The 26,411-nt window shown below is 41.1% G+C and overlaps 1 protein-coding gene across 5 annotated transcripts in view; it reads left to right on the top strand.

The window, feature by feature from the left end:
* VWF (von Willebrand factor) overlaps positions 1-26,411 on the top strand; it is a 212,622-nt gene that overhangs the window by 65,049 nt on the left and 121,162 nt on the right. For all 5 annotated transcript variants that reach the window (XM_069106080.1, XM_069106083.1, XM_069106078.1 and 2 more), the window contains 7 exons: positions 883-994; positions 2,589-2,635; positions 12,170-12,306; positions 13,552-13,690; positions 15,587-15,687; positions 20,593-20,788; positions 22,342-22,557. In XM_069106080.1, the coding sequence (XP_068962181.1) occupies positions 883-994; positions 2,589-2,635; positions 12,170-12,306; positions 13,552-13,690; positions 15,587-15,687; positions 20,593-20,788; positions 22,342-22,557 (948 nt within the window). The remainder of the gene's footprint in view (positions 1-882; positions 995-2,588; positions 2,636-12,169; positions 12,307-13,551; positions 13,691-15,586; positions 15,688-20,592; positions 20,789-22,341; positions 22,558-26,411) is intronic.

Consider the following 26,411-nt stretch of genomic DNA (forward strand, 5'->3'; position numbering starts at 1 on the left):
AGAGGTTTTGGTCTGGGGTGCGAGATGAAGACAACTTGTGTTTGTTCTCCTGTCCCTGAAATCAGAGGCCTTTTATTTTTTATTTAAAGCCTTTGTACAGTGTGATCAGGATAGCACTGGTACTTTCTTTTAAATTTTGCCGTTGTTGGTGTGGATGAAAGTGCTTCTGTCTAAGACAACAAAGGGGAAATGGTCCAGGCTCCAAAGGTAACTTTGTGTAGGGCGTATGTGTTTGTGTTTTACTCTTTTGTCTCTTCTAATAGGCAGTGAAACTCGTGGCTGACATTGGAGGAGATTTTTCCGAATAGTTCCGGAACTAGTCATTTTGACTAAGCTGAAAAATAGCTTTGACCCAGACATAAGGACAGTTGACAATAAGAAAGCATTTTGCTAGTTTTGGGGAAGAGCATCAGTTTAAGTTACTGTTGGTGTGTGATCAGTGACCTTGGTCTTAGGACCTCTAGCTTTGTCTCTGCCACTTTGGTGTAACCTTGGACAAGACTTCTTTCCTCCTTATGCTTCAGTGTCTTTCTGTTGCAGGGATAATTGTTCTTGTTCCCTCTATAGATTCAGATGATGATGTAATGATGGACAAGACCATGTATGTTTTGTGAACTTTTCTTAGGAAGACCATATAAAAGCATTGGATTTGGCAACTGAGAGCTGAACTCTCCTTCTTAATACCTGTATTGCCTTGGAAAATTTATTTGACCAATCCAGAGACTCAGTTTCTCCATCTATAAAATGATTGGGTTGGATTAGATGATATCTAGAGTCCCTAACAGCTTTAACTTCTAAGGCTTTTGCAGATGATTACATATGGCATAATGTCCAACATAATTATCTAAGCAGTAAGACTTTGCTGTTTTGTCCTTGAACCAGAGGGGAAGCTGCTTGACAATGGCCTTTGTGTGGAAAGCTCAGAGTGTTCCTGTGTGCATTCTGGGAAACACTATCCGCCTGGCTCCTCCATCTCCCAGGACTGCAACACATGGTAGGTAGATCAGAAGAGCATGAGCTATGAAGATGGTGGCCTTTTAGAGGGTGGAGGCTACATGAGGCCAGGACAGGTGCTATGGTACCTGGGAGATAAGAGGCAGGGCAGAGTAGGTGACTGGATAGGGAAGAATGAAAGCTACTGATGGGTGGTGAGCTAAGAGGACTTGGTTCTAGATGGTGTAGGAAGGTATTTGAAGAATCGGGAAGGGGACAAATGTGGAAGCAGAAGTGATTTAGTAAGCAGCCAAAGGCTAAAATGGAATAAACTCATCTATTCCGGGGGATTGGGAAGGAAGCTGATATGCAAACAGCAAGCTTGGCTTCTCATCAAAGGCCTTTAAAAAATAAAAATAAAACAAAACAAAAACTTGGTCAACTGAGACGTGTCAGTATCTTAGCTGAGTGGTTCTTTTCCTAACCAACCTCATTCAAGGGAACAGGGAACAGTAGAATCCAGTGGAGGAGAAAACCCAAAGCTGTGTCTGGTTAACCATATCCTGCATGGGCCCTTTTCGTGCACCATTTCACATCACCCTTCTTCATCTCTTCTGCAATTCTGGGTGTTTTTACCTGACTTTCACTTCTGGGTGGCCCTCAGGAGGTGACCATTAGCTTCTTCTGGCTACCTACCATTTGTGATGGGCCACCCATCTCTCAGTAGTTCTGAGAGCTCCTCATTTCCCTGGCAGAATTCTCCCTCTTGTCTCTTTAAAAGCCTTCCCCATTACTGTTTCATGTGGATCAGGTGGAAGATTTAGGGATAAGAATTCTGGAATCTTAATAATTCCAGAATCATCAGAGATTCCTAAATTTCTTCCCCTGACAAGGGACCTTTGGCACTCAACTATATTTCTGGGAACTTTATTCTCATGTTTTCTTTCTTGTGCTGTCCTGTAACCAAGAGTTTCCCCCCTTCATGATATAAGGCATCTCTAAAGTCTTAGTGCAGTTTTAAACTATTAAAGCTTAAAATTATACTAAGACTTCTTAAGCTTTAATAGCTTAAAACTATACTAAGACTTTTGGGTCAACCTGTATTTCAAAGATTCCTTTGATTTTCCAAAGCCCTACACTCTCTTTGTTCCATTTTTCTGATGTTTCCTCTGGTGCCTGCTTCTCAATGAATTAATTTTTGTCAGTCAACAAGTATTTATGTTAAGAGCTTGCTGTGTGCCAGGCACTGAGCTAGGTGCTTAGAAAAAGACAGCAATGGATCCCACTGTCCCTGCCTTTAAAAAGGAACTTTCATTTATTGGGGGAAACAACATGAACCCAGATACATAAATACAAATAAAATATTTACAATATTACATTATTTACAAAATGTTACAAAAAAAATACGAATACAAATAAAAAACATAAATACAAAATATATGCAAGGTAATTTGGGGGTGGGGAATGGAGGGTGGAACACTGGCAGTTAGGGGAATAAGGAAGGTCTTACATAGGAGAACTTCTCCTGACTTTATTTTCTACTACTTTGCCATGGCAGTCTTAGTTGGGAATGAAGCATTAGCTATGAGACTGGAATTCATCTATGGACTCTTGTACTTAAAATATATTTGTGTTTCTTCTTCCCTCCCTCACAGCATCTGCCGGAACAGCCTATGGATCTGTAGTAATGAAGAGTGCCCTGGTAGGTCTTGTATGCCTTCAATCCTATTTCTTTCCGAATTGGAGAAGAGAGAGAGTTGTCTCCTGTTATGGCAACTGGGTGGTACAGCATGAGGTGTGGATAGAGTACTGGGCCTGGAGTCATGAAGACACATCTTTGTGAGTTCAAATCTGGCCTCAGACACTTACTAGCTGTGTGATCCTGGGCAAGTCACTTAACTTTTGCCTAAATTTCCCCATCTGTAGAATGAGTTGGAGAAGGAAATGACAAACTGTTCCAGTATCTTTGCCAAGAAAATCCCAAATAGGGTCATGAAGAGTTGGACATGACTGAAAAATAGACTGAACAGCAACCTGTTACAGCTACAGGTTATGCATTGTCTTTTCATTGGGTAGGTGCTGCAGTAACTTAGCTTTTAGAAGCATGCAAGGCTAAATGCTTCTGGGCTAATAGAAGGTTTATGTTCTAGCAGCTAGGATAGAGGTGGGAATAGAGAAGGAAAGGAGCGGTGCTCTAGAGATTGAAAGAGAAAATGCAATTGGACTCCATTTGGATTTTTGTTGTATTCCATGGGACAAATAGACTCCTTTCAGAAAGCTGTGGTACTTTAGGGATTAAAAGAGAGAGAATACAGTTGGGTTTTTACTTAGATGTCTTTTCCATTGCTTGCTTGCCTAGGGGAATATTTTTGGGTGGAGTTGTAGGGACTTTTAACAGTCAGGGCTGATGGAGCCAACAGGAAATGCATTTTTAAAAAGCATACATGCCAGACTTGGAGGGACGAGGGACCTTGTAGGATCTTGTACTAGGAGAATCCGCTAAATATCCAGGCAAAAGAATTATCCATGGCTAAAGACTTCCAGAAACCACAGCACCAAGCAATCCCACTCGGAAAGTCTAGCATTAGTGATTGTTACACTGTGGGCAACAGGATGTAGTGGGCAGAGAGCACTGTCCTCAAAGTCAGTGAGGCCTGGATTTGAGTCCTGACTCTGACACACACTATGACTTAATTTCTCAGTGGCTTCTAGGCAGCTAAGACTAAGACTATTGCAAAAGTGATTCACAGAGGAGGTATAAAACTAAAGAAACTCTAGTCCAAGGGCTAGGGAGAGGAAGGTAGAGGACAAAAGAGAAAGAGGTGGTGCTCTAGGGAGGGTTGGTTTGGTTACAGGAGTGTCTTCATTCAAGGGCAGGTTAATGGCTCTGGTTTTGGGCAGAATTGTGCCAGGTAAGATTTGAATGTAGTCCTTGCCTCTTTTTTTTTTTTTTTTTGCTTTTTGGAGGGAGGAAGGCAGGGCAATTGGGGTTAAGTGACTTGCCCAAGGTCACACGGCCAGTAAGTGTTAAGTGTCTGAGGCTGAAGTAGAATTCAGGTCCTCCTGACTCCGGGGCTGGTGCTCCATTCACTGTATCACCTAGCCACCCCTGAGTCCTTGCCTCTTTTTCTACTTCCTAGCTTCTTTCATCACCCGACAAAAAATATCCCCAGGAAAGGATTTAATAAATGAATTCACACAGATGAGAATGACTAATTTGGCTTAATATGTTACTCCCTCCCAGGCAGAATTGGATTTTATCAGGGGATATAGTCATAAGCCAAAGCAATACACCTCTAACTGTAGAATTTCAAGCATCAGCTCATCAGAAACGAGGGAGATTTTTTCATACGGGAAGAGTTGGGGGCTTTCTTTCAGTTGTTTTTCAGTCATGTCTGACTCTTCATGACCCTATTTGGAGTTTTCTTGGCAAAGATACTGGAGTGGTTTGCCATTTCCTCCTCTTGTGCATTTTTACAGATGAGGAATTGAGGCAAATACAGTTAAGTGACTTGCCCAGGGTCACACAGCTAGTAGATATCTGAGGCCAGGGATATGAGTCCTCCTGATTCCAGGCTGGGCACTCTATCCACTGCTCTGTTAGCTGCCCTGGGGGCTTTCTAGAGTCCCTGAATTAACTTCATTGCATTTGATATAGGCAGTACTAAGAGAAATTCATGTGTTCAGATATAGCTGGACTGGTAATAGCAATATCAATGTACATCTATATTGTCCTTTAAAGTTTATAAACATCTCTCCCCACAACAATTCAGTAAGGTAAGCAGGGCAGACACCACCCTGATTTTACAGACTAGGAAACTATCTCAGAGAAGTCAATTGATGTGCTCTAGGTCACGTCAATTTTTAAGATTTTTATTTTATTTTTTTAAGTGTTAGAATTAGGAAAAAGAGCTTGAAGTCATGGCTGAAGGGAAGGAAGAGCATGGGACAGGGACAGTGGAACCTGGTAGGAGAAGCCCTGAAGAGACCATCAGAGTTTGGGCTCAGCCAGAGCTCCATGAAATCTGAGGAGGGGATTCTGGGTACTTGTCTCAAAGGTCTCATACTTTCCTAGTCAGAGGGCATCTCTCTAGGCCAAGTTGTAACTTTCCCCTTTTTTTTCCCCAAAGCAATTTCCGATGTGTTCTAACATCTCCCTTTAATTACATGTAATTCAAGTTCAGTCTAATCCTAACAGCATTTCCAGCAACTGGATAGCCAAACTCCCCTTTTAGAATTGTAGAGTTTAGAATAAAAGGGATCTGGAAGATTCCTAGGATAATAGGAGGGTAGATTTCAAACTAGAAACGAGTAAACCAAGACACAGAGAAGTGTCTGATTTATCAAGGACCTTCCAGATGCCAGGCACTGTCATGACATGCCCAAGGTAAAACTTTACCAAGTTAGTGGTGACTCAGGACTCAAACCCGCATATTTCAACTCTCACTTCTTCCAACTGACTACATTGCCTCTTAGTCGAGGGAACTGAACAATGTCTCTCAACTCCAGAAGAAAATTAATTCTGTGAGGACTTCTCCAAAATGCCAAGATATTTGAGACTGTGTGTAGTTTCTGACTTATCACCTGATTGGATATGCAATTCATCTTTGTTCAGGTGTGTCTGACTCTTCATGACCCCATTGGGGGTTTCCTTGGGAAAGATACTGGAATGGTTTGCCATTTCCTTCTCCAGCTTGTTTTACAGATGAGGAAACTGAGGCAAACAGGGTGAAGTGAGTTGTCCAGGGTCACACAGCTAGTAAGTGTCTGAGGCCAGATTTGAATTCAGGACTTCCTGAATCCAGGCCAGGCACTCCATTCATTGTACCACCTAGCTGCTCCCAATTCATCTTAGCCCTTTCTGATTTAATGATCACCTTCCCTTAAGCCTAAGGCATTATTAAAAAAAAGATAGATGTTTCTTCGAATAAAATACCTATACATCTAGGCTTGGTGACCACTATGAACATCTACATGTATTCATATACTCCTGGAGTCTAAATGCCATCAGGGTGATCCTTAAAGAAATGAGATAAAGACCCATAAGGCACGTTAGAGGTCTCCCATCCATTATCTCTTTGTGTTTATGTCACAAAAATGTCTGTCATAGGGAAGTAAGTAAATTTGTCAGAGCAGACATTGATATTTTCTTACTTGGATTATATGGGAAACAATAGAATTAGATAGTTTGGACAAAAACTAAATTAGCTCAAATAAGTGAGCGCTGCTTTAGAGACTTAGGAACAAAAACCAGGGACCTTAAATATGTATGCTCAGAATGAAAAACTCACTTTTCTATGGTGCTGCACATCTTGCAAATATTTTCCTCTTACTCATGCAATGTAGTCATGTAATTTAATCAGTCAGTCAGGCAACTGGCATTTATTAAGGGCCTCTTATGCTCCAGGCACTGTCTAAGTACTGGAGAGACAAAGAAAGGCAACAGACTGCCCCTGCTCTCAAGCAGCCCACAGTCTAATGGGGGGAGATGACAGGCAGCAGTGAGGTACAAGCAAGCGTAAATTGGGGTAATCTCAGAGAGAAGGCATTAAAATGAAAGAGGACTAAGAAAGGCTTGCTATTATTAGTGTAATGGATAGAGCGCTGGGCCTGGAGTCAGGGAGAAGTGAGTTCAAATTCAGCCACAGACCTTATGAACTCTGTGACCCTGGGAAAGTCACTTAGCTTCTGTTTGCCTCAGTTTCTTCATCTGCAAAATGAGATGGAGAAGGAAATGGCAAACCATTCCAGTATCTTTGCTGAGAAAAAACCCAAATGGAGTCATGAAGAATTGGACACATCTGAAAACTGAATAATAACAAAAATGTAGAGATTATAGCACCTGTCTCTCAGGGTTCTTGTTAGGATCAAATGAGATAATTGTAAAATGCTTAACACAGTGCCTGGAACATAGTAAGTGCTATAGAGATGTTAGCTCTACTACTACTACTACTACTATTACTACTACTACTACTACTACTACCACTGCCACTACCACTACTACTACCACTACCACTACTACTATCACCATCACTACTACTATCACTACTACCACTACCACCACTACTACTACTACTACTACCACTACCACTACTATCACTACTAACACTACCACTACTACTATCACTATCACTACTACCACTACCACCACTACTACTACTACTAACACTACCACTACTACTATCACTACTACTATCACTACTACCACTACCACCACTACTACCACTACCACCACTACTACTACTACCACTACTACTACTACTACTATCACTACCACTACCACTACTACTACTACTACTACCACTACCACTACCACTACCACTATTACTACCACTACCACTACCACTATTACTACCACTACCACTATTACTACCACTACCACTATCACTACTACTACTACTACCACTGCTGCTGCTGCTACTACTACTACTACTACTACTACAAATTTTATGTATGAGAAAGATCCAGAGAGGATAAGTGATTTGTCTACGGCCACACAGTTGGTAAATGACAAAGCTGGGACTTGAACTTAGAAAGCTCATGCAAACATGCCATCATGGGCTAATAAAGATAGTCCTAGACTTAGACTCCAAAAGAGGGTCTTTACATCTTAGTTATGCTGGGTACTAGTTCTATGAATTTAATTAGGAAAAACACGTCACCTCTTGGTTTTTTCATCTATAAAATGGGGGTAAAAATACCAATACTACCTCCTTCAGAGGATGGCTCTGAAAAAGACTTCATAAACCTTAAGATACTGTAGAAATGGGAGGCTTTCTTCCAGCAGGTCCTTACCTGGACCTTCTTTTCCCCTCCTAGCATGTTTTTATTCACCAGATCTTAGTGTGCCCATGATTCCTAGGGGATGATTCCCCTCATGCCCTGAGGCTCCTTGGCTGCCTTGGGGTGCCTCTGCAGCTGCCTGCTCAGGAGGGGGATGGGTGTTAGCCTGGCAGAATCTCTGCCATTATAATAACGGATCCTGATCTATCGTGGATCTGAGGGCAGCAGCCAGTGACAGATGGTGACATAACATCTCAATTACCAGGGGTTCTCTGGTTTCCTGCAGTTCCAGCTTCTTCCATGGATTGTTTGAATGAGATAAGCTAAACACAATATTTATATTTCTGCTGCTTCTCAGCTCTAGGATGCCTTAATTGCGAGTGTCTGAAAAGGAAACTGGCTCAGGGCATCAGATAGCATCTCTAGGCCCATTTTACTTTCAGAGATTTCTAAGTCTTCTAATGACCTCTCTTTTCCTGGGCAACGTTAAGGGGAAAGAGGACTAATTTCTTCTTGAGATAAGGACCATATCCAGAAGAAGGAGAGAGCTTGGGGAGGAACTCCCACCCATTTCATTGCAAAGGGGCCAAGGTATTGACAGGAATCACTTGTTTGTATGTCTAGGGTATTACTGGTTTCCTAAGACTTTTCGCCTCCTGGAAGCGTTTTCCAGTCATATCACCGGATTCAATGTTTCCAGCATTCTTTTCGGCCTGCCTGGGACTTTCCTCCCTTTTCCTGCTCCTTCACACTGCCCTTGTGTACTCCCTTCATTTCTACAAGCAAGGCCTTCACTAGAGTCCATGATGATAATGGCCTCCTAGCCTTCCCTCTCCTCCTTGCTCCTCTTCTTTCATTCTCTCTCCTCCTTTTCCCAAAGTTAGCTATGGGAGTGGGGGAGCACCTGGGGCAGTATTGCTTGAGGGTGGAAATGGTGTCTCTTCCCATACCCCCTGAGCATGAATCTTAGTGGCCCAACTCTTATCAGGTCCTGTAGGGCTGCTGTTCACAGGAGAAACTCAGGTGTCCTTCCCTTTTGAAAAAGACTAGTAGAAGCTTGGATGTATAGGCAACAGTTCCTTTTCTTTAGCTATCGGAGGGGCAGTCCTTCTATTTTCTAGACATATAAAAGAATTGCTCATTTCCTAAGGTCTCCTGGGCCGTCTGCTTTTAACTTTTACACCTGATGAATACCTTGACTGTCTTTGGGTATGGGAGGGTTCCAACCAGAGAAACTAACAGGCCTGTGGAGCCCCAAAGAGAAAGGCTCCAGCCTAGATTCATCAAAGAGAGTCCAGCTTTAAACAGAAGGATAGATGGAATCTCCCTTGTTGCCCTTGGTGACTCCCTGGCTGTCTGACAGGGCCTATTGTTAGCCCCTGGACAAAAGCCAGGATGTTTCTGGTTATAGGACTCTCTCTTAAAGGGACCCCAGGCCTTAGACCTAGTCTGTTGTTTTCAATCCCTAGATCTCAGTGCTTAAGGCATTTCTATTTTGGAAATGTTATGGGGTATGTATATATATATATATATATACACACATATACATATATATACATATATGTGTGTGTATCTATGCTTTAGTCATAGCACTATACACACATATGTTATATGTATACATTAATATATATTTTATTAATTTTAGAGAGAAAGGAATCTGTACACACATTTTAATTTTTCTTTAAAATGAACAACTATAGAGACAAAGATAAGGACAGACAGAAGAAACACTACAAAGGGAAATTGGGAAGAGTTCCAGGCTAATCTTTAGGCCTCAATGCATCCATTGTGGGCAGTTGCCTCAGACAGTAGAGCAGGGGGTGCCCTGAGCAAAGGGGAGGGGTAGGGAGCATTGGAGATGTTGGCAGAGACCCCAATCTGGACAAATGCCCCCAGAACATGGTATGTCTGGCAGGCAGCAAACTAATCCCAGGGAGCCAGAGGGTTAGGGGCAGAGAGTAAGGTAACAGAGTAGGCCTAAGGGAGTATTTTGGGGTGGGGAAAGGGTTTAGTTTTTAACCCACAGACAGTGTCAGCCTGGGCTGGGGATTTAGGTTGCTGATGTCAGTACTTCCCAGGCACCGGTGATGAGATCATGGCCAGATGGTGTTTCTAGCCCTTCATTGGTCCAGGATATAGTCATGGGGCTGGAACTGTAGGAAGACAGCTGGGGCATATGAACAGGATGGGGGGGGGAATTGTGAGGCTACTCTGAGAATCATCTCATAGGGGAGTTTGTGAAAGTATAGGGTACTGAGCTCTCCTTTGGAGGTTCAAGAACTACTATGGATCTTTGGTAATGTACTTTGCTATACTTGCCTTTCTGCCTTATTCAGAATTATGATAGGGGTTCAGTTGAGTCCTGCAAGGCCAGTTTAGAAATCACAACCCAAGGGAATCCAGGACATTTAAAAATAACACTTCATGAATGTAGCACCTGGACCCCCTAGAAAGCTACCTGATGTTTGAAGCATTCCATGGGTCAGCATCCAACCCAAACCATAGCTCACAAGCCCTCACTAACATATTTATTTTTATCAGCCATGTAGAGGGTATGTTAGCTCAAAGTTATGGGCATTTATGAAATAGCATAACAAATAGTGACCAAAAAGAGTCCTCCTGTGCACATATTAGATGCATGTTCTCCCAGAGGAGGACATATACATATAGAAAATGCATGGTTAGGGAAAACAGGACTCCCACAAAGGTAGCCTCTGTGGCCAGGGAACATTCACAAAGGGATACACATGCCAGGAAACCTCTGTGGCCAAAGTGCACGTGTGGAGTGCACAAATAGAGATCGGCGTGTCCAGGATGGATTCATGCTTGGGATAACTCATACAGAGTCATGGATCTTGGGTTCTTAAGTCTAGGTCTAGGAAAGACCCCAGAGGCTACCTAGTCACATCCCGAACACACCTGCTGATGATGTCATTGTGTTTCTATCTGCTACTTTTTTTCTTCTGGGCATCATTTCCTCTGAGCTTCCCTCTGATAACACATGAATCTGCCACTTTTTGCTATCACCTACTGGGGTATAACAATTAACAAAGGGCAGCTAGGTGGTACAGTGGATAGAGTGCCAGGCCTAGAGTTAGGAAGACTCATCTTCCTGAGTTCAAATCTGGCTTCAGATACTTACTAGCTGTGTGACCTTGGGTGAGTCACTTAATTTTGCCTCAGTTTCCTCATCTGTAAAATGAGCTGGAGAAGGAAATAGCAAACCACTCCAGTATCTTTGCCCAGAAAAACTCCCAATGGGGTCATGAAGAGTCAAACACAACTGAGACATGACTCAGAAACGACAACAATAAAATCTCTTCCTAGCAGGGAAGCGAAAATTTTAGTTTTAGTGTCTAGCTTGGAGCTGTGAGCCACCACACCCAGCCAGGCAGCCAACTAAAGCCCACAGAATGCTCCAGGCATCAATCTTAGGTCTTCTTTTGAATGACTTAACTCCTGGTACAAACTCAAGATGCTTGGCCATAGACAACTGTCTGAATTGGGGTTAAAAATTCCGTTCTACTCTTGTTAAATCCCTGATGTCCCTAAAATTCAGATTGTGTCCCCATATCCAGAGGCAATGGCAATGTTAATGTGGTTATAATTCTCAGGGCAAGGTGTAGAAAGTGAGGGTGAGGGGAAAGAGGACAGTGGCTCTGCTAGGGTCAGAGTTGAGTGTTTAGTCCCTCCTGGGCATGGATGCCTCTAGAGGTATAGCTGGGAGGGTGGAGTATTAGCAGAAGCAGGATAGAAAACGGCTGGGGTAAGGCAAGGATGCATGGCCCCAGCAGTTCCAAGATCAAGATTTATTGATCTTTTTAATTCCATCAGGACTCCTTTGTTATGGCACTTATCACAATCTGGCTTGTGTTGCACTTATTTTGTGTATTAGCTCATTAACTGGCTCCTCCAGAGTCAGAGGTTTTGCTGTGTTCACTCATTTTCCTTCAGTGTGCAGGTTGGCTACTCTATCCACTGCTCCACCTAGCTGCTTAGAGGACCTAGCTTCAAAGCCTGCTCTGCTGTTTGCCTGTGTGATATGGGCAGGTCATTGAACTTTCTTGGGCCTCAGTTTCCTCATCTGTAAAATAAAGGGCTTGGGCTGTATAGGCTCTGAGGTCCATACCTCTGATCCTTATGATCTTACGATTATCTCTCCTATCAGGCTGTAAGGTCTTTGAGGTAATAGCTTTATTTCATTTATCTTAGTATTCTGTCCCACTTATGGCAGCATTCTGTAAAGGTTTAATGAGTAAATGAGTACAAGAAGAGTCTGCATCAGTTTCTTTAGAGTTTTTGAGGTGATTTCTCAGGCTGCATGGGAAAGGAATACCCTTGGGCGTGTGGAAAAATTGATTTGCTCCTATCAGTGCCTTGTACCTTTTCTACAATTTACATGGACATTGAAATTCTTCTCTTTCCCTTCCTCCTTTCCTTTGTGTTCCTCCAGGGGAGTGTCTGGTAACAGGTCAATCCCATTTCAAGAGCTTTGACAACAAGTACTTCACCTTCAGTGGAATCTGCCAGTATTTATTAGCTCGGGACTGTGAAGACCACACCTTCTCCATCATCATAGAAACTGTCCAGGTGAGCTGCTGTTTGTAGCCAGATGAATGGCGGGAGGAGGAGGCAGCTCTAGGGAGGTGGGAACCCAGAGGGACTTTTTTTTTATATGAGAGAAATGCATCTTTTTTCCTCCTATTTTATTTAATATTCATTAGACAAATATGTCTAGGACAAGGGAAGTTAATGTCTCCTTGCACTAGAGTAAGGCTACGGTCAGCCTGATTCCATCTGAGTTAATATGCTTAGTTTTAGGGGTCACAATTTAGGATAGACAAGGACAAACAGTAATGAGTCCAAAGGATGGTGTCTGGCATGGTGAAGAGACACAAAACCAAGCCTTAAAGGTGATTGGTTGAAGGAAATAGCGATGATTAGCCTATAAAAGAGAAGACTCGCTGTGAATATGATAACTGTCTTCAAGAATTTGAAGAGTTTTCATGTGGAAGAAGGATTACTTTGGCCCAAAGGAAAAAAATTAGGACCAGTGTGTGGAAATAACAGGGATGTAGATTTTGGTTTGATTTAAAGAATAACCTGTAGCAATTAGAACTGTTTGCAAGTGGAACGGGCTGCTTTAGAAAATCATGAGTTCTTCATCATTCTCTGAATCACAAATCATGATTTTCAGAGAAGGTCATAGATTTAGAGGTCATCAGATCCAGCCCCCTGCATCAGGTACAGGTTAGGCCAAGTGATCTCCAAAGTCCCTTTGGGGCCTGAGATTCCATGATTTCATCAAGCCTCTTGTTTAACCTCAAATCCATCCCCGTTATCTTCTTTTACTCTGCCATCTTGGCTCTGCCCCCTCCATACCTGTTATCTTTACTGGAAGAGACTTGAAGAGGTCACCTACTTTTTTCAGTCTTCAAGCAGGACAGATTAGGTCACCATCAGAGGCTCTAAACGGTTATAGACTAGCATCTTTCTAGAATTCATAGTCTCTTCTACCAAGGCCAAAGAGAATTATGAGAGTTTAATCACATCTATGAAAAACCCTAGCAGTGGTGGACATTGGACCAAAAAAATGGTGGCAGGGAAAGGGGAGGGGAATTGGGTGATAAATACGGCTAGGTTCACTAGGGAATTGAGAAATTTCTGTTCTGAGTGGGAACAGTTTTAGAGATAATGAGATGGGGTAGATATTTTAATATATTTATATAATATAATATATATAACTTTGTCATGCCTCTCTTTATATAAACACACACATATATACATATATGTGTATGTATATAAAAAGCTTGTCACGCATGCATCTCTCTGCAGTGTGCCAATGACCCAGATGCTGTTTGCACCCGCTCAGTCACCCTCCGGCTTTTCCATCCGCACAACAGCATTGTGAAGTTAAAGCACGGGGGTATGGTCTCACTGGATGGACAGGACATTCACATGCCCCTAATACAAGGTAAACATCCCTTGTACCTCAAGGGTGGGGTTGGTACTTCCATCTCTTCCCCCAGACCAAATGGCTCACTTTCCCCATATTCTAACCTGTTTTCTCTTGTGTCTGAGGTTTCGTTTCTTCAAAACTGCATGAACTCTTCCCAAACTAACTCCACTTTCATGGATTCTCTAGCCTTCCTAGTAAAGCCCTTGCATTTAATGTTAGTGTTGTATGGTAAAGGGAGGGAAATACACATTTATTAAGTGCCTACTGTGTGCCAGGCCCTGTGCTAAGCACTTTTTTACAAATATCATCTCATCTGATCCTTTTGACATCCCTGGGAAGTAGGTGCTATTATTATCTGCATTTTGCAGTTGAGGAAACTCAGGTGGATAGAGATTAAGTGACTCATGCAGGATACTACTACTAGTTAGTATTTAAACCTAGATTTGAACTCAGGTCTTCCTTACTCCAGATCCAGCATTTCAGCCACTTTCCCCCCAGCTGCCAAGGAGGAAAGAAGAGTAGCTTTTTGGAGACCTGGTTCTAGTCTTCATTTTGTACTTTACTAGTCATGTGACCTAAGGCAAATCTCTTCACCAGTTTGTCATCTGTAAAGTGGGGCATAGAACCCAATGGAATGAAACAGACTGAGTTGCCATCCCCTGTGGTGGTTTTGAACCTCGCATGAAAGGACTGCTAAAATTGTAAATCACTATAAATATAAGACATAGATTTAAAAAAAATTATAATTAGTGTCAATGTGGTGTACTAGACAGAGAGCTGGCCTCAAAGACAGTAAGACTTGAGTCCAAGTCAGAGGCTTACTGGCTGTGTGACCCAGAGCAAAGCACTTGACCTGTCAGGGCCCCAGGCAACACTGTAAAAATATGATAAATTGCAGAAAAATGATGCAGAGCTTGCCCTGGTAGAGGAAGTTTCTTTACCTGGGTGTTCACTTTAACCAGTGAAATCACAGGTCTAGTTTTTATTCCAAATGACAGATAAAATGAGTATTCTATTGCAAAAGTCTCTTCCTACAGGTCAATCTTAATACACAGTGGCCTCTGTCACCCTCTGATGGCAGTAGAGAGACAGTGCAGTGGGAATGCAGACATCTTCCTTCTCCTTGTGTTTCTCTCCAACCTGATGCTGTCTTTGGCTTCCTTTCTGGGATTCTGTTCGACCTCCCTGTAGTGGCAATCACACTGGCATACCCAGGATGGCTGCTAGCACAGGCTCTTAGATCTGCTTTGCTAGGAAAGATAGCTGTTTAAGGGGTCAACAATCTTTTTAAAGCACATTCACTATTTCAGGGGAAAAGTCAGCACCCTGAACTTCAGAGAAAATACAAAAAGAGGAAATACAAGCAGAGAAATAAAGACCGACAGACAGGGCTCTGACTGCCTGAACCAAAGCAATATTGCTATATACTTTACATACATCTCTAGATTGAGAGACCTTTACACCTGAGCAGATAGGGAGCTCTGAACATACGGCCACTCAGAATTGTGACCAGGGAATCACAAGATTTTTCTCATAAGGAAGCCCCCAAAGCAAAATACCAACTCAGAGTATACACTTCTCAGAGTCAGAAGGCATCACAGCCCTCCTGACTCAGTGCCTAATTTTCTAATTTATTTAATTATTAGATTATTATTAATTATTATAATTAATTTAATTTAATAATAATTAGCAAAAGGTGTGAAAGCCTTCCTACAAGCAAGCCTTTCCATGCAAGCCTTCCTTAATGGGCTCCACTTGAGGTTTATTAATGGTCTGGGAAGATCTTAAATCCCATTAACACTATACTCCCTGGTATCCCATTGCATTTTTTCATTGTTAGAGCCATCTGCATTTTCTCCCAACCCCCCTTTATGGTCCCTTGCCTAAATCCTGGTGCCTGCTCTGTTTTAGGTGACCTCAGGATCCAGCAGATTGTGATGGCTTCCGTGCGCCTTAACTATGGAGAGGACCTGCAGATAGACTGGGATGGGAGTGGAAAGCTGCTGGTGAAGGCAAGTCCCCTTTGAGAGCCTCCCCCTTCATCTCCCACAGCCAGAGGCCCTCACAAAAGTCCCCTTATGCTCGAAGCAAGAATGACTTTGTGTGATGGGGAAAGAATCTAATTTTCTGCACTCAGCCTCTACACACCCAGAGTCAGGAACAGAATTCTCTTGTTCCCTGTAATTTGGTTTTTGGTTTCTGGTTGCTGCCATTCAGTCATCAGGATTCTTTAGCTTTAGAGATTCAGAGAATCCCAAAGGAATAAACCCCAAGGGTAGAATGACCTTTTATCACAGTCAGTTAGGCTGAGCAGTAGTTAGAATGCTGGGAGTCAGGAAGACTCATTTTCCTGAGTTCAAATCAGGCCTCAAACACTTCCTAGCTGTGTGACCCTGGGAAAGCCACTTAACCCTGGTCACCTCAGTTTCCCCATCTGTAAAATGAGCTGGAGAAGGAAATGGCAAACCACTCTAGTATCTTTGGCAAGAAAACTCCACAGTGGAGTCACAAAGAGTCAGACACAACTGAAATAAGTCAACAACAATAAAAATGTTCTATTATAATCATATATCACAATTTGTTTTTACCATTCTCTAATCTGTGGATATCTATTTGTTTTCAGTTCTTTACTAACACAACAAGTGCTCATATGAATGTTTTTGGTGAATATGGGACCTTTCTCTTTTCTCTTTGACATCCTTGAGATATAGGCTCAATAGTGGAATTTCTGGGTCAAAGAATGTGGATGTTTCAGTCCCTTTCTTAGCATAATTCCTAGCTTTCCAGAACAATTGGACAATGTTATAGATCCATCAACACCAATTTGTATTAATGTGTCTGCCTTTCCAAAGTCTCTCTACCATTTACTATCTTTCTTCATTTTGTCAATTGTCTGAACATGATGTGATGCCTCAGAGTTATTTTTGATTTGCATTTCTCTTATTATTAGGGATTTGGAGCAATCTTTCATCTGGTTGCTAATAGTTTGCAATTTTTCAAGAATTGCTTGCTCATACCCCTTGGCTACTTAGTCATTGAACAATTGCTGTTGGTCTTATATATTTATATATCAGAGATATTTGATGTGAAGATTTTTCCCTCAACAATTTCCTTTCTTGTCCTAGTTACATTGAATTAAAAAAATTATTATTATTTAACATAGATGCATTTCAATTTTATGTGATCAAAATGACCTTTTGTGATCATCCCTCTGCCTAAGTGATCTGGCTAAAAACTTTTATCCTAGCTATAATTTCAAATTATAGCTATTTTTATATTTTATATTTATATATTATAATTTTCAAAATTTATATAACATAATATATATTTATATCATTATATATTACATAATATATAATATAATTATATGTATTAAATATATTTATATAAACAAAATTTATATACTATACTTGCAAAATACCTGATCTGTTTTTTTCTCCTAATTTTTAAAATAAATAGTGGCCAGGCAATGAGACTCAGAGACTTTAAGTGACTTGCGTAGTGTCACATAGTATTAGTGACAGGATTTGAGCCCAGGAGTCTAGGTCTAGCACTCTCTCCATTATACTGAAATGGACATTACAGCAAAGCCAATTATAATTTGATAGAAGTGTTTATTAAATGCAGTGACTGCCTCCCCAATGGGGAAGACAGCCCCAAGCATTCTGCAAAGCAAGCTTTTATAAAACAAGGTGTTGCTAACAAGAAAGTGTGGTTCCAAGGGGGTGTAATGCCGTTTCTAGTGAAGCCTTGATTACCTAGCAAAGCCCTGGATACAAACATAAACAGACTTAAATCTGGGGCATGTTTCTAGCAACACAGGTGAAAAGTTCCCTCACTATTATGGCCTATTAGGTGGTTTCCAGGGACCCTGGTAGGGGCCCCTTTCTGGCAGGTTTAGGGGGTTTTGGGGTATAATTTCTGGTGGGCACTTCAATACCACTATTCACTTCTGAAGAGTTTGCTTTCTTTTCAGCACATCAGTGAGACCTTTCCACAAACAGAAGGAGAATTCTGGTTTGGGGTGGAGAGTATTATGAAGAGGAAGAAAGGAAGGAGAGGAATGTGGTGGTGGTCAATATAATTTTGGCCAATATAAAGGCACTGAATGCCAGAGCACACTCTCTTAACCTGGTGTCTGTGGATTTGTTTAAAAAATATACATGTGTTGATATAGTCCATATGATTGGTTTCCTTTTTAATCCTATGTACTTTATTCTGTGTCTCTAAAAGCATTTTGGGAAGTAGTCCATACCCCAGTCCATATTATGATGCAAAAAACCCTCTGGCCTAGAGGGCAGGAAAAAGCGAATGTCAGGAGAGAGAAGAGGGACATTGCAAAGGAAATCAGGAAATGCCACAGTCCTACTTCAATTATTTTTCATTTTGCCTAGGGATGGTTTTCTATTTTATGTAATGTTCAGAGGAGAATCTAATCTCATATTTCTCAGAAGCATAGATTTATAGCTCTTAGAATTCTTGGAGGCCTCTAAGAATGTATCCCATTGGGCATGGGCCTGGAACTCTGAGGGCCTTAGGGTAGTCTTTTGGTTTTGTGGGAGACCCACAAGATTAGGAGGCAGCCCTCTTGGATGCTTTTCCCAGTCCTGGTGCCAAATAAAATCTAATCTATACAGTGTGGGGCTGGGATCTCAGTTTAAATTAACAGGTGCTTATTGTGGCCATAAACTGATAAAGACACGGGTGATGGAACATTAGAAATAGTTTAGAGGTTTCTGAAGTTGGAGTTTGCATAATGGATCACCCACATCATCATCATAGGGCACTGAAGACTAAGATTCAGATCCTGCCTTAGAAGTTACTACTTATGTGGTCCCCTGGGCAAAATGCTTCCCCTCTCTTTGTTGAATTTACCTCCTCTGTAAAATGAGGGAGTTATACACCATGGCCTCAGATGGTCTTCTGGGCAGATGCCTTCTGACTCCTTGCTAAGCATCCTTCTCTATTCCCTCTAGTCTCTGCTCCACAAGTAGGTCAAGTGTATTTCCATCACCCACCCCTCAAAGCTGAGCCTTCTGGGGCTCATTGATGCTTTTTATACAGCTTGACATTCAGGGGGCTAGTGGATTCTGGGAAGGCTAAAACACATCTCTGGAGAGGCACCCTTATCTCTGGGGTGTTTTTCTACTCTTTGTCTTAAAGTGATTGTTTATCCTGACTCTGAGTGAATCATCCAGACTCATTTCTCTGCTGTCTGCTTCACTTATTCCTTCCCAATCCTCCTCCTTGAATTAGGGAGAAACAGTGTTGTTTCTCTCCAGCCTTCCCACAAGGATGCTGGCAGCCATTCAGATACACAATTTGTTCAGTGGTGCTGAACTAACATTCTTATTAGATGCTTTGAGATCCCTGAGGGAAGGTCAGTCACTCAAGACTGTGTCCTCAATGCCCATTGTGTGCCAAGTCCTCTGTGTGGTGCTATGGGGAGATGTGGAAGAAATAGGATGGAGAGTGAGAATTCATATTTGTTAAAGCCTTATTTATATCATTGTGTTTGAACCCCACAGTGATGCTTGTTGGGATGGTAGTAAAACTATCATATCAGAGATGAGAAAACTAAAACTCGGAGAATACCATAGCTCTTGAGGAACTAATGACCTCACAAGAGGGACAGAAATCTTGAGAATGTGTGTACCACACAATAAATACTCAAGTTGTGGTGTATGGCGAGAATGCTGGATTTGGAGTCAGAAGACCTAGGTTCGATCCTGTCTTCGCCACTTACTATCTGTGTGAACTTGGGCAGGTCACTTAAACATTCTTTGCCTCAGTTTCCTCATCTGTAAAATGAGGGAATTGGATTGGATTGGGCTCTAAAGGGCCTTCCCACTCTAGAGCTATGGCCCAGGTAGTCACTTTTTTTTTTTTAAAGCGATTGGGGTTAAGTAACTTGCCCAAGGTTACATGGCCAGTTGTTTTGTGTGGGTGTTAAGTATCTGAGGCTGGAACCAATCCCAGGTCCTCCTGACTCCTGGGCCAGCGCTCTTACTGTGCCACCTAGCGGCCCCTACTTTTTTTATAAAATGGAGAAGTTGGACTAGATCATCTCATCATTATAATTCTACGAATTTAGTACAGAATGAATTCATAAGTATTGAGGGACCACAGTCTAGTGGGGTTAATTGGGGAAAGTTAACACGGAAGTCATGTACTTTGAGCAAGTTTCTGAGTGAAAATTGGTATAGAGGAAGTGCACTAGACCTGGAAGGAAGAAAGGGAATAGGCATTCATTATTAATAGTAATAATTATAGCTCACATTCATATATGGCTTACTGTATGCCAGACACTGTGCTAAACACTTTACAAAAATTATTTCATTTGATCCTCACGGTAACCCTGGGAGAGAGGTACTATTATTTTCATCACCATTTTACAGTTGAGGAAACTGAGGTCTCCAGGTTACATGATTTTCCTAGAGTCATACAACTAGCTAGTTACATTCCTGAAGTTGAGTTTGAACTTAGGTCTTCCTAACTTCAGGTCAAGTATACCATCTATTGCACCATCTAGCTGCCCCTTGGAGGAAGGGGAGCCTTATGAGCTGTCTGACCTTGGATAAGACATGTACTGTAAACTGTAAAGTACCAACCAACCAACTGTAAAGTACCAACCAAAGCACCAACATAGGGTTGGTGCTATTATTATAAACAATGCTTGTTGTCTTGTCCCTTCCAGCCCTGAAGTTCTGTTATCCTAAGCTCTGAAGGTAGAGAATAGTTTGACAGAGCAAATGGACTGCAGAGAACTAATTTTCCCAGTAGCCTGAGGTTCAGCTGCCTTTATTAAATCTAGATTTATTTTTGAATCTGAAAGCCATTTGATTAGAACAATTATTAGCAAAATGGAATTGCTGCTCAGAGGAGCCCTCCCAGATGGTCTTGTTAACTCTCCTCAGCTGTCTCCAGTATACTCCGGGAAGACTTGTGGCCTGTGTGGGAATTACAATGGCAACAAAGGAGACGACTTTCTCACCCCTTCTGGCCTGATAGAGCCTTTGGTAGAAGATTTTGGAAATTCCTGGAAACTCAATGGAGATTGCCAAGATTTACTGAAACAGGACAGCGACCCCTGTAATCTTAACCCTCGGCTAAGTATGTATCGTGGGCAGGCACTTGGGCAGTGACTGGATGTGATGATGTTAAATTGTGTATAATAGATTTGTTGAACCCACAATTCAGTGGGAGGTGAGATATAGATGGGAGGGCTGGGTTGAGGCACTTGCTTTATAGTCAACTCTTAATTTTCTGCATGTTGCTTATTCTCTAGGTAAATCTGTGCAAATTTTTTATGTGCCATTAGTTTCCCTCTATCACATGGGTATCATGGATCCCTTTGGCAGACTGATGAAGCTAATGGACCTTCTCTCAGAATTATGTTTTTAAATGCTCATAAAATAAAGTATGGGACTGCCAAGGGGACCAATTATTTTGAAATAGTTTATAAAAAGTTCATGGATTAAGCATCCCTGTTCTATCATCCAATAATAATGATGATCATAATGAAAATAATACTTAAAGCTTCAATAATCTGTGATTGGGGGTACTCCCTTCATTGACAGAGATTGCCAGTCTATCCATTTCTTAGTTGGTGGTTTTGGGGAATTACTGTGACTGAAAAAATTTAGCATCTAGTAGTCATGCCTCTTGGAACACATTCAGCTTTATCCAAAGCTGAGCTCAAAGTCTCTTAGAGCTCTAAATCTGAAATCTTATGAACCTTTCCAGTTTGGTAGGACTCGCTACAGACAGGACAATGGAGTAGGATTAAACAGAGGAAATAATGAGAATCACTCATGTCTATGAGGTGCTTTTCATTTTACTGAATATGTTCCTCCCAACAACCCCAGGAGGTAGATTGTGCAATGATTCTATTGCTGTCATTTTATCAATGACAGCACTGAGGCTTGGAGGGGAGGAGTGATTTGTCCAGCTTAAGTAGGAGACCAAGACTCAAACTCAGGTCTGCTGACTCTAAATACAGTTCTTATCCATCACTCCTCAATTCACAACTTCTGGTCCATCTGCCTCAATCTTTGTTGGCCCAAGGAATACAAATTCTATTTAGTAGAAGTCTAGATCAAGAGACTGTGTGATAGAGTAGAAACTGAGTCAGAAGACCAGGATGAAAATTCTGGCTCTGCTGCTTATGTGATGGAAGGCAGATCACTCCTTTCTCTGGGCACCATTTTCTTCATCTGTTAAATGGATGTGGACTAGATACTGAAATTCCTTCCCAATTCCGAATTGTATTGCTGTTATTAAGAAGGTGTATCAAGCTGAGGATTTACATATCTATCTGTATATCTTTATATGCATGTATATATACCCACACACATACACATACCCACTCCATATATATCATATACATAATTATATTACATATAATGATATTATGCATATTATATATACAAATTCAAAACCAAATTCTTTTAAGAGGTTTTTTGTTTGCTTATTTGTTTTTTACTATTTATGGGTTAATTGCTATATTGGGTTGCACTTTCCTCCATCATCACTTATAATTGAGAGTTGACATTATTTTTATTTGGTCTGTATATGAATAATGCCTATGCATGATGGGTGTTCAACATCTGCAGTACTGTTAAGGGAAAAGTCACATCAGGCTCTCTCCTTTTCTTTCCTTTAAGCCAAATATGCTGAGGAGTCTTGTTCTCTCTTGACATCCTCCAAGTTTGAACCGTGCCACCCTGTGATCAGCCCAACTCCCTACTTGAAAAACTGCCATTATGATGTCTGCTCTTGCTCCGATGGCAAGGACTGCTTGTGCTCAGCGGTGGCCAGCTATGCCTCAGCCTGTGCCAGGAAAGGCATTATGATCGAGTGGAGGGAGCCAGGCTTCTGCGGTGGGTACCATTTCCTTTTGATGCACAGAGCCAACAGAGCAGTTTCCTGGAGGCCTGGGGAGTGATATACATGGGGCTTTTCCCAGCTTGGTCCAAGTAATAGTAATGACCTGTATTTGCAGAGTTGGAATTAGGGTGGAGTAACTGGAATTTTTTCCAGCGTGCTAAATTTAGAGTGTGCTAACGCACTGTTAAAGTCTTCTGGCTGCTTAAAAACAACAGAGCTCAATACCTAGGTAACAAAAATAATTGGATAAAATAGAAAGTTGCCAGCCCAGGATGGAAGCTGGAGTATGTTTGCTCTTCTCTCCTTTCTGCTCTTACCTACCTACCTCGGTTGCAGGGGTAAACATATTCTTCCTACCTCTAAGTACAGGAATACTTGGTGCTTTTGCCCTGGCCACAGAAATCCTTAGTTTTCATTCTGTATTTGTGTATAGTATTTTATATTTTCTAAAACATTTTCCTAGGCTTGATCTCATTTGATCAGAGTCAGAGAGTGAGGAATGTATTATTTCAATCGCAGCCAATTTTCTCTTCCATCTATGTACCTGTGGGGTAGGAACAATGGAGGCAGAGTATCTTCCAGGGAAATTTTGGTAAAGTTACCCTGCTTCATATTGTCCTGTCCTACTTGAATCTTATTTTATAAGATCCCATGATCTTATTATTAGTGTGGGGTCTCTGTTGATAAGGATCAAAGACCCTCCATACCTTCTCTTTCTGAAGACTTATTATTTTTACGTAAATCCCCCATAAAGGATCTGCCCCATACGCCAGAAGCCTTCCTAGGGTTTGCTTGATACCCCCAAGACACTTTGCTTTTCCTGCGTATCAGAAACTCCCTGTGTCTAGCACCATCTTGTGTCTGACATCAGAATTAAATTGGAAAGTGAATTAGAACGGAAGGAGATGGGGGAAGATGGGGCACACTGTCTATTCTTTTCCAGTTGATAGTCACCTCCACGACTGTATTTGCTCCTGTGGCTAGACTTGTGACCATTTATAGTTAGAGGGTGATCATTTTTATTGAATAATCACCAGTCAATAGCCTAGAGAAAATATTTTTCTTATTCCTTTTGGACTCTGATTGAAGATTTTGGAGAATTCCTGGGAGTTAAACAGGGATTGCCAAGACATATGTTAATATAATGAATAGAGCACTGTTTGGAATTAGAAAATCTAAGTTTAACTTGACTCTGCAGTTTACAAGATCATAGCAAATCTCTTTCTTTGCTTTCTTTCCTTTAAGGAAGGGGGGAGGCTCGGTTTCCTCATCTGTGGTCCTTTTCAGTCCTGAATCCTGTGATTCTGTGACTTTTCAAACGGTGACAGTGACCACTGTATATTGACCTTTGAACTGAATTTGAATTGAATGTCCATATGTTTAGAACACTACATGTTGTTGTGGAGTTGTTTCAATCATGTCTGACTCTTTGTGACCCCATTCAGGTTTTATTTTGACAAAGATATTGGAGTGCTTTGCCATTTCCTTCTCCACCTCATTTTACAGATAAGGAACTGAGGCAAATGAAGTTAAGTGATTTGACTAGGGTCACACAGCCAGTAAATGTCTGAGGTCACATTTGAACTCAGATCTTCCTGAATGTAGGCCCACTGCTCTATCCACTGTGGGTGTCCCAAAAGTCTTAGTGTAGTTTTAAGCTTTAGTAGCTTAAGTTTAAATATCTCTGTGTGTTGGTGGGAAGGAGAGAAATTATAAAAAAAAAAATATACCTGCTGTGGCTCCTTCCCCCAGGAGCTAGGAAGCTAATTACAGAGTCTGACACAGAGAGCAACTGGAAGATGAACTGATATCCAATTTTCTGGATGTTTGTTTGAGGGTTTGAACAACACATTGAGTAAATAAGTTCTGGGAAGTGATCAGAATAAGATGGATTTAAATAAAGAGAGTTTTCTGTAGGAGGTAAGTTTTGACTAGTATTGTTTGTTTTGTTTGCTGTAACAGAAAAAAGTATTGCATATGAAATTATGAACTTTTGTTAGGTTTAGATTTTAAAGTACATATTAAATTGAATATGGTAATAACAAGATTTCCCTGCTTATGTTTGTCCCCTTTTCAACTTCCTTCTGTTGAAAGCATGATTTCTCAAAGCTTAGTGGGCTTTCCTACTAAATTTCTTTTTAATCAAATATAAAAGTTTAATTACACAGAAAAGATACACATCCCTTTAGATTTTATAAATTAAATAAATTAGAATTTACAGTCCAAATTACCTTTTTTCATGTGATGATTCTTCAGTGAATCAGAATATTCATGTTTTAAGTACAAAGAAACAATTCTTGGATGAGTCTATTCAGATTTGTAAAGCACTGGCTGACAGTTTAGACTGTCTATTATTTAATGAATATTCAGATATTCATGAGGCATAATCTTGCTATCGTGAATATTCATTAACTCCATCGTTTGAGGCAGCTATTCTAAAGTCTATGTGGAGGATCTGCTAAGATGAAACTTTTCATTAAAATGCAAGTTATTCTTGCATCTGGTTGCCACCAATCTACTTTATAATTCAGTATCAGTTGGACATTTAGGTCCTGGAGTCAGTCAGTCAATAATCATTTATTAATGCCAGGCACTGTGCTAAGCATTTGGGATACAAAAAAAAAAAAAAAAGCCAAAGACAATTCCTGTTCCCAAGGAACTCATAGTCTAAGATGCACACAGGATAAATTAGACAAAGGGAAGGCACTAGAATTAAGGCGTATTAGGAAAGGCTTCCCATAGAAGGTAGAATTTTCACTGGGACCTGAAGGAAGCCAGGATGCAGAGATAAGGAGGGAGAACATTCCAGACATGGCAGACAGTCATTGAAAATACCTGGAATTGGGAGATTGTTGTGTTTTGTGTGAGGGATCCCAAGGAGGCCAGTATCACTGGATCTCAGAGTATGTGGAAGGGACTAACATATAAGGAGATTGGAAAGGTAGGAGACCAGATTATGAAGGGCTTTGAGCACCGAATAGATGATTTTTATATTAACAAAAACCTATTTTTTCTTCCTCTTAATACCTCCCCACTACTGTAAGAAAAAGAAAGAAAAGAAAAACAAAATCCTTTTAACAAATACACATAGTCAAGCAAAACAAATTCTTGCCTAGATTATGTCCAAAAAAATATGTCTCATTTTGCACCCCGATCCTCCCTCTTTTAGGAGAGGTGATGGACTTCTCAGCATGCTTCATCATCAGCTTTATTTAGTCATTGTATTTTTTCAAAGCTGGTTGTCTCTATAATGTTGTAATTATATAAATTATTCTCCTGATTGTTTGCACTTTACTCTGCATCTGTTCATATAAGTCATCCCAGATTTCTCTTAAACTCTTTCTTTCATAATTTCTTTTAGCACACTAGTGTTCCATTACATTTATCTACCATAATTTGTTCAACCAGTTCCTGAACTGATTCTCTCCTAATTTTTGGTACTCTCTTAGTTTCTAGTTCTTTGTCACCACAAAAAAAAGCTGCTATGAATCTTTTGTACACATGGGTTCTTTTCCTCTTTGGGGAATTGCTGGGTCAAAGTGGGGAAAGAAGTTTGAAGAAGTAAAATGCCTCTTCCTCTCTGAGCTCTTCTAACCTCAATGGTTAGTGGTTCCCTGAGACAGGCCCATGAGCATACCTTTGAACAAGTGTGCCTTTCAGTGGCTGGAATCCAAGCATGTCAGTCTTCCTTTTCCCATACCCTCAAACCTTTCCTCTGAATCTTCCTGCTCTATTGAACCTTCTGTATTCTCTATCATACCCATCTCTCTCTCCACCAAAAAGGAGTACCTACTGTAGCTCTTCTAAGTGGGGAATGAAGATGGATGAAAAGTTTTGGAGTTGGGGA

The sequence above is a fragment of the Petaurus breviceps genome, unplaced genomic scaffold (assembly GCF_028583685.1).
Source record: "Petaurus breviceps papuanus isolate PSGF00001 unplaced genomic scaffold, PetGlider_PUasm1.0 78, whole genome shotgun sequence".
Classification (NCBI taxonomy): domain Eukaryota; kingdom Metazoa; phylum Chordata; class Mammalia; order Diprotodontia; family Petauridae; genus Petaurus; species Petaurus breviceps.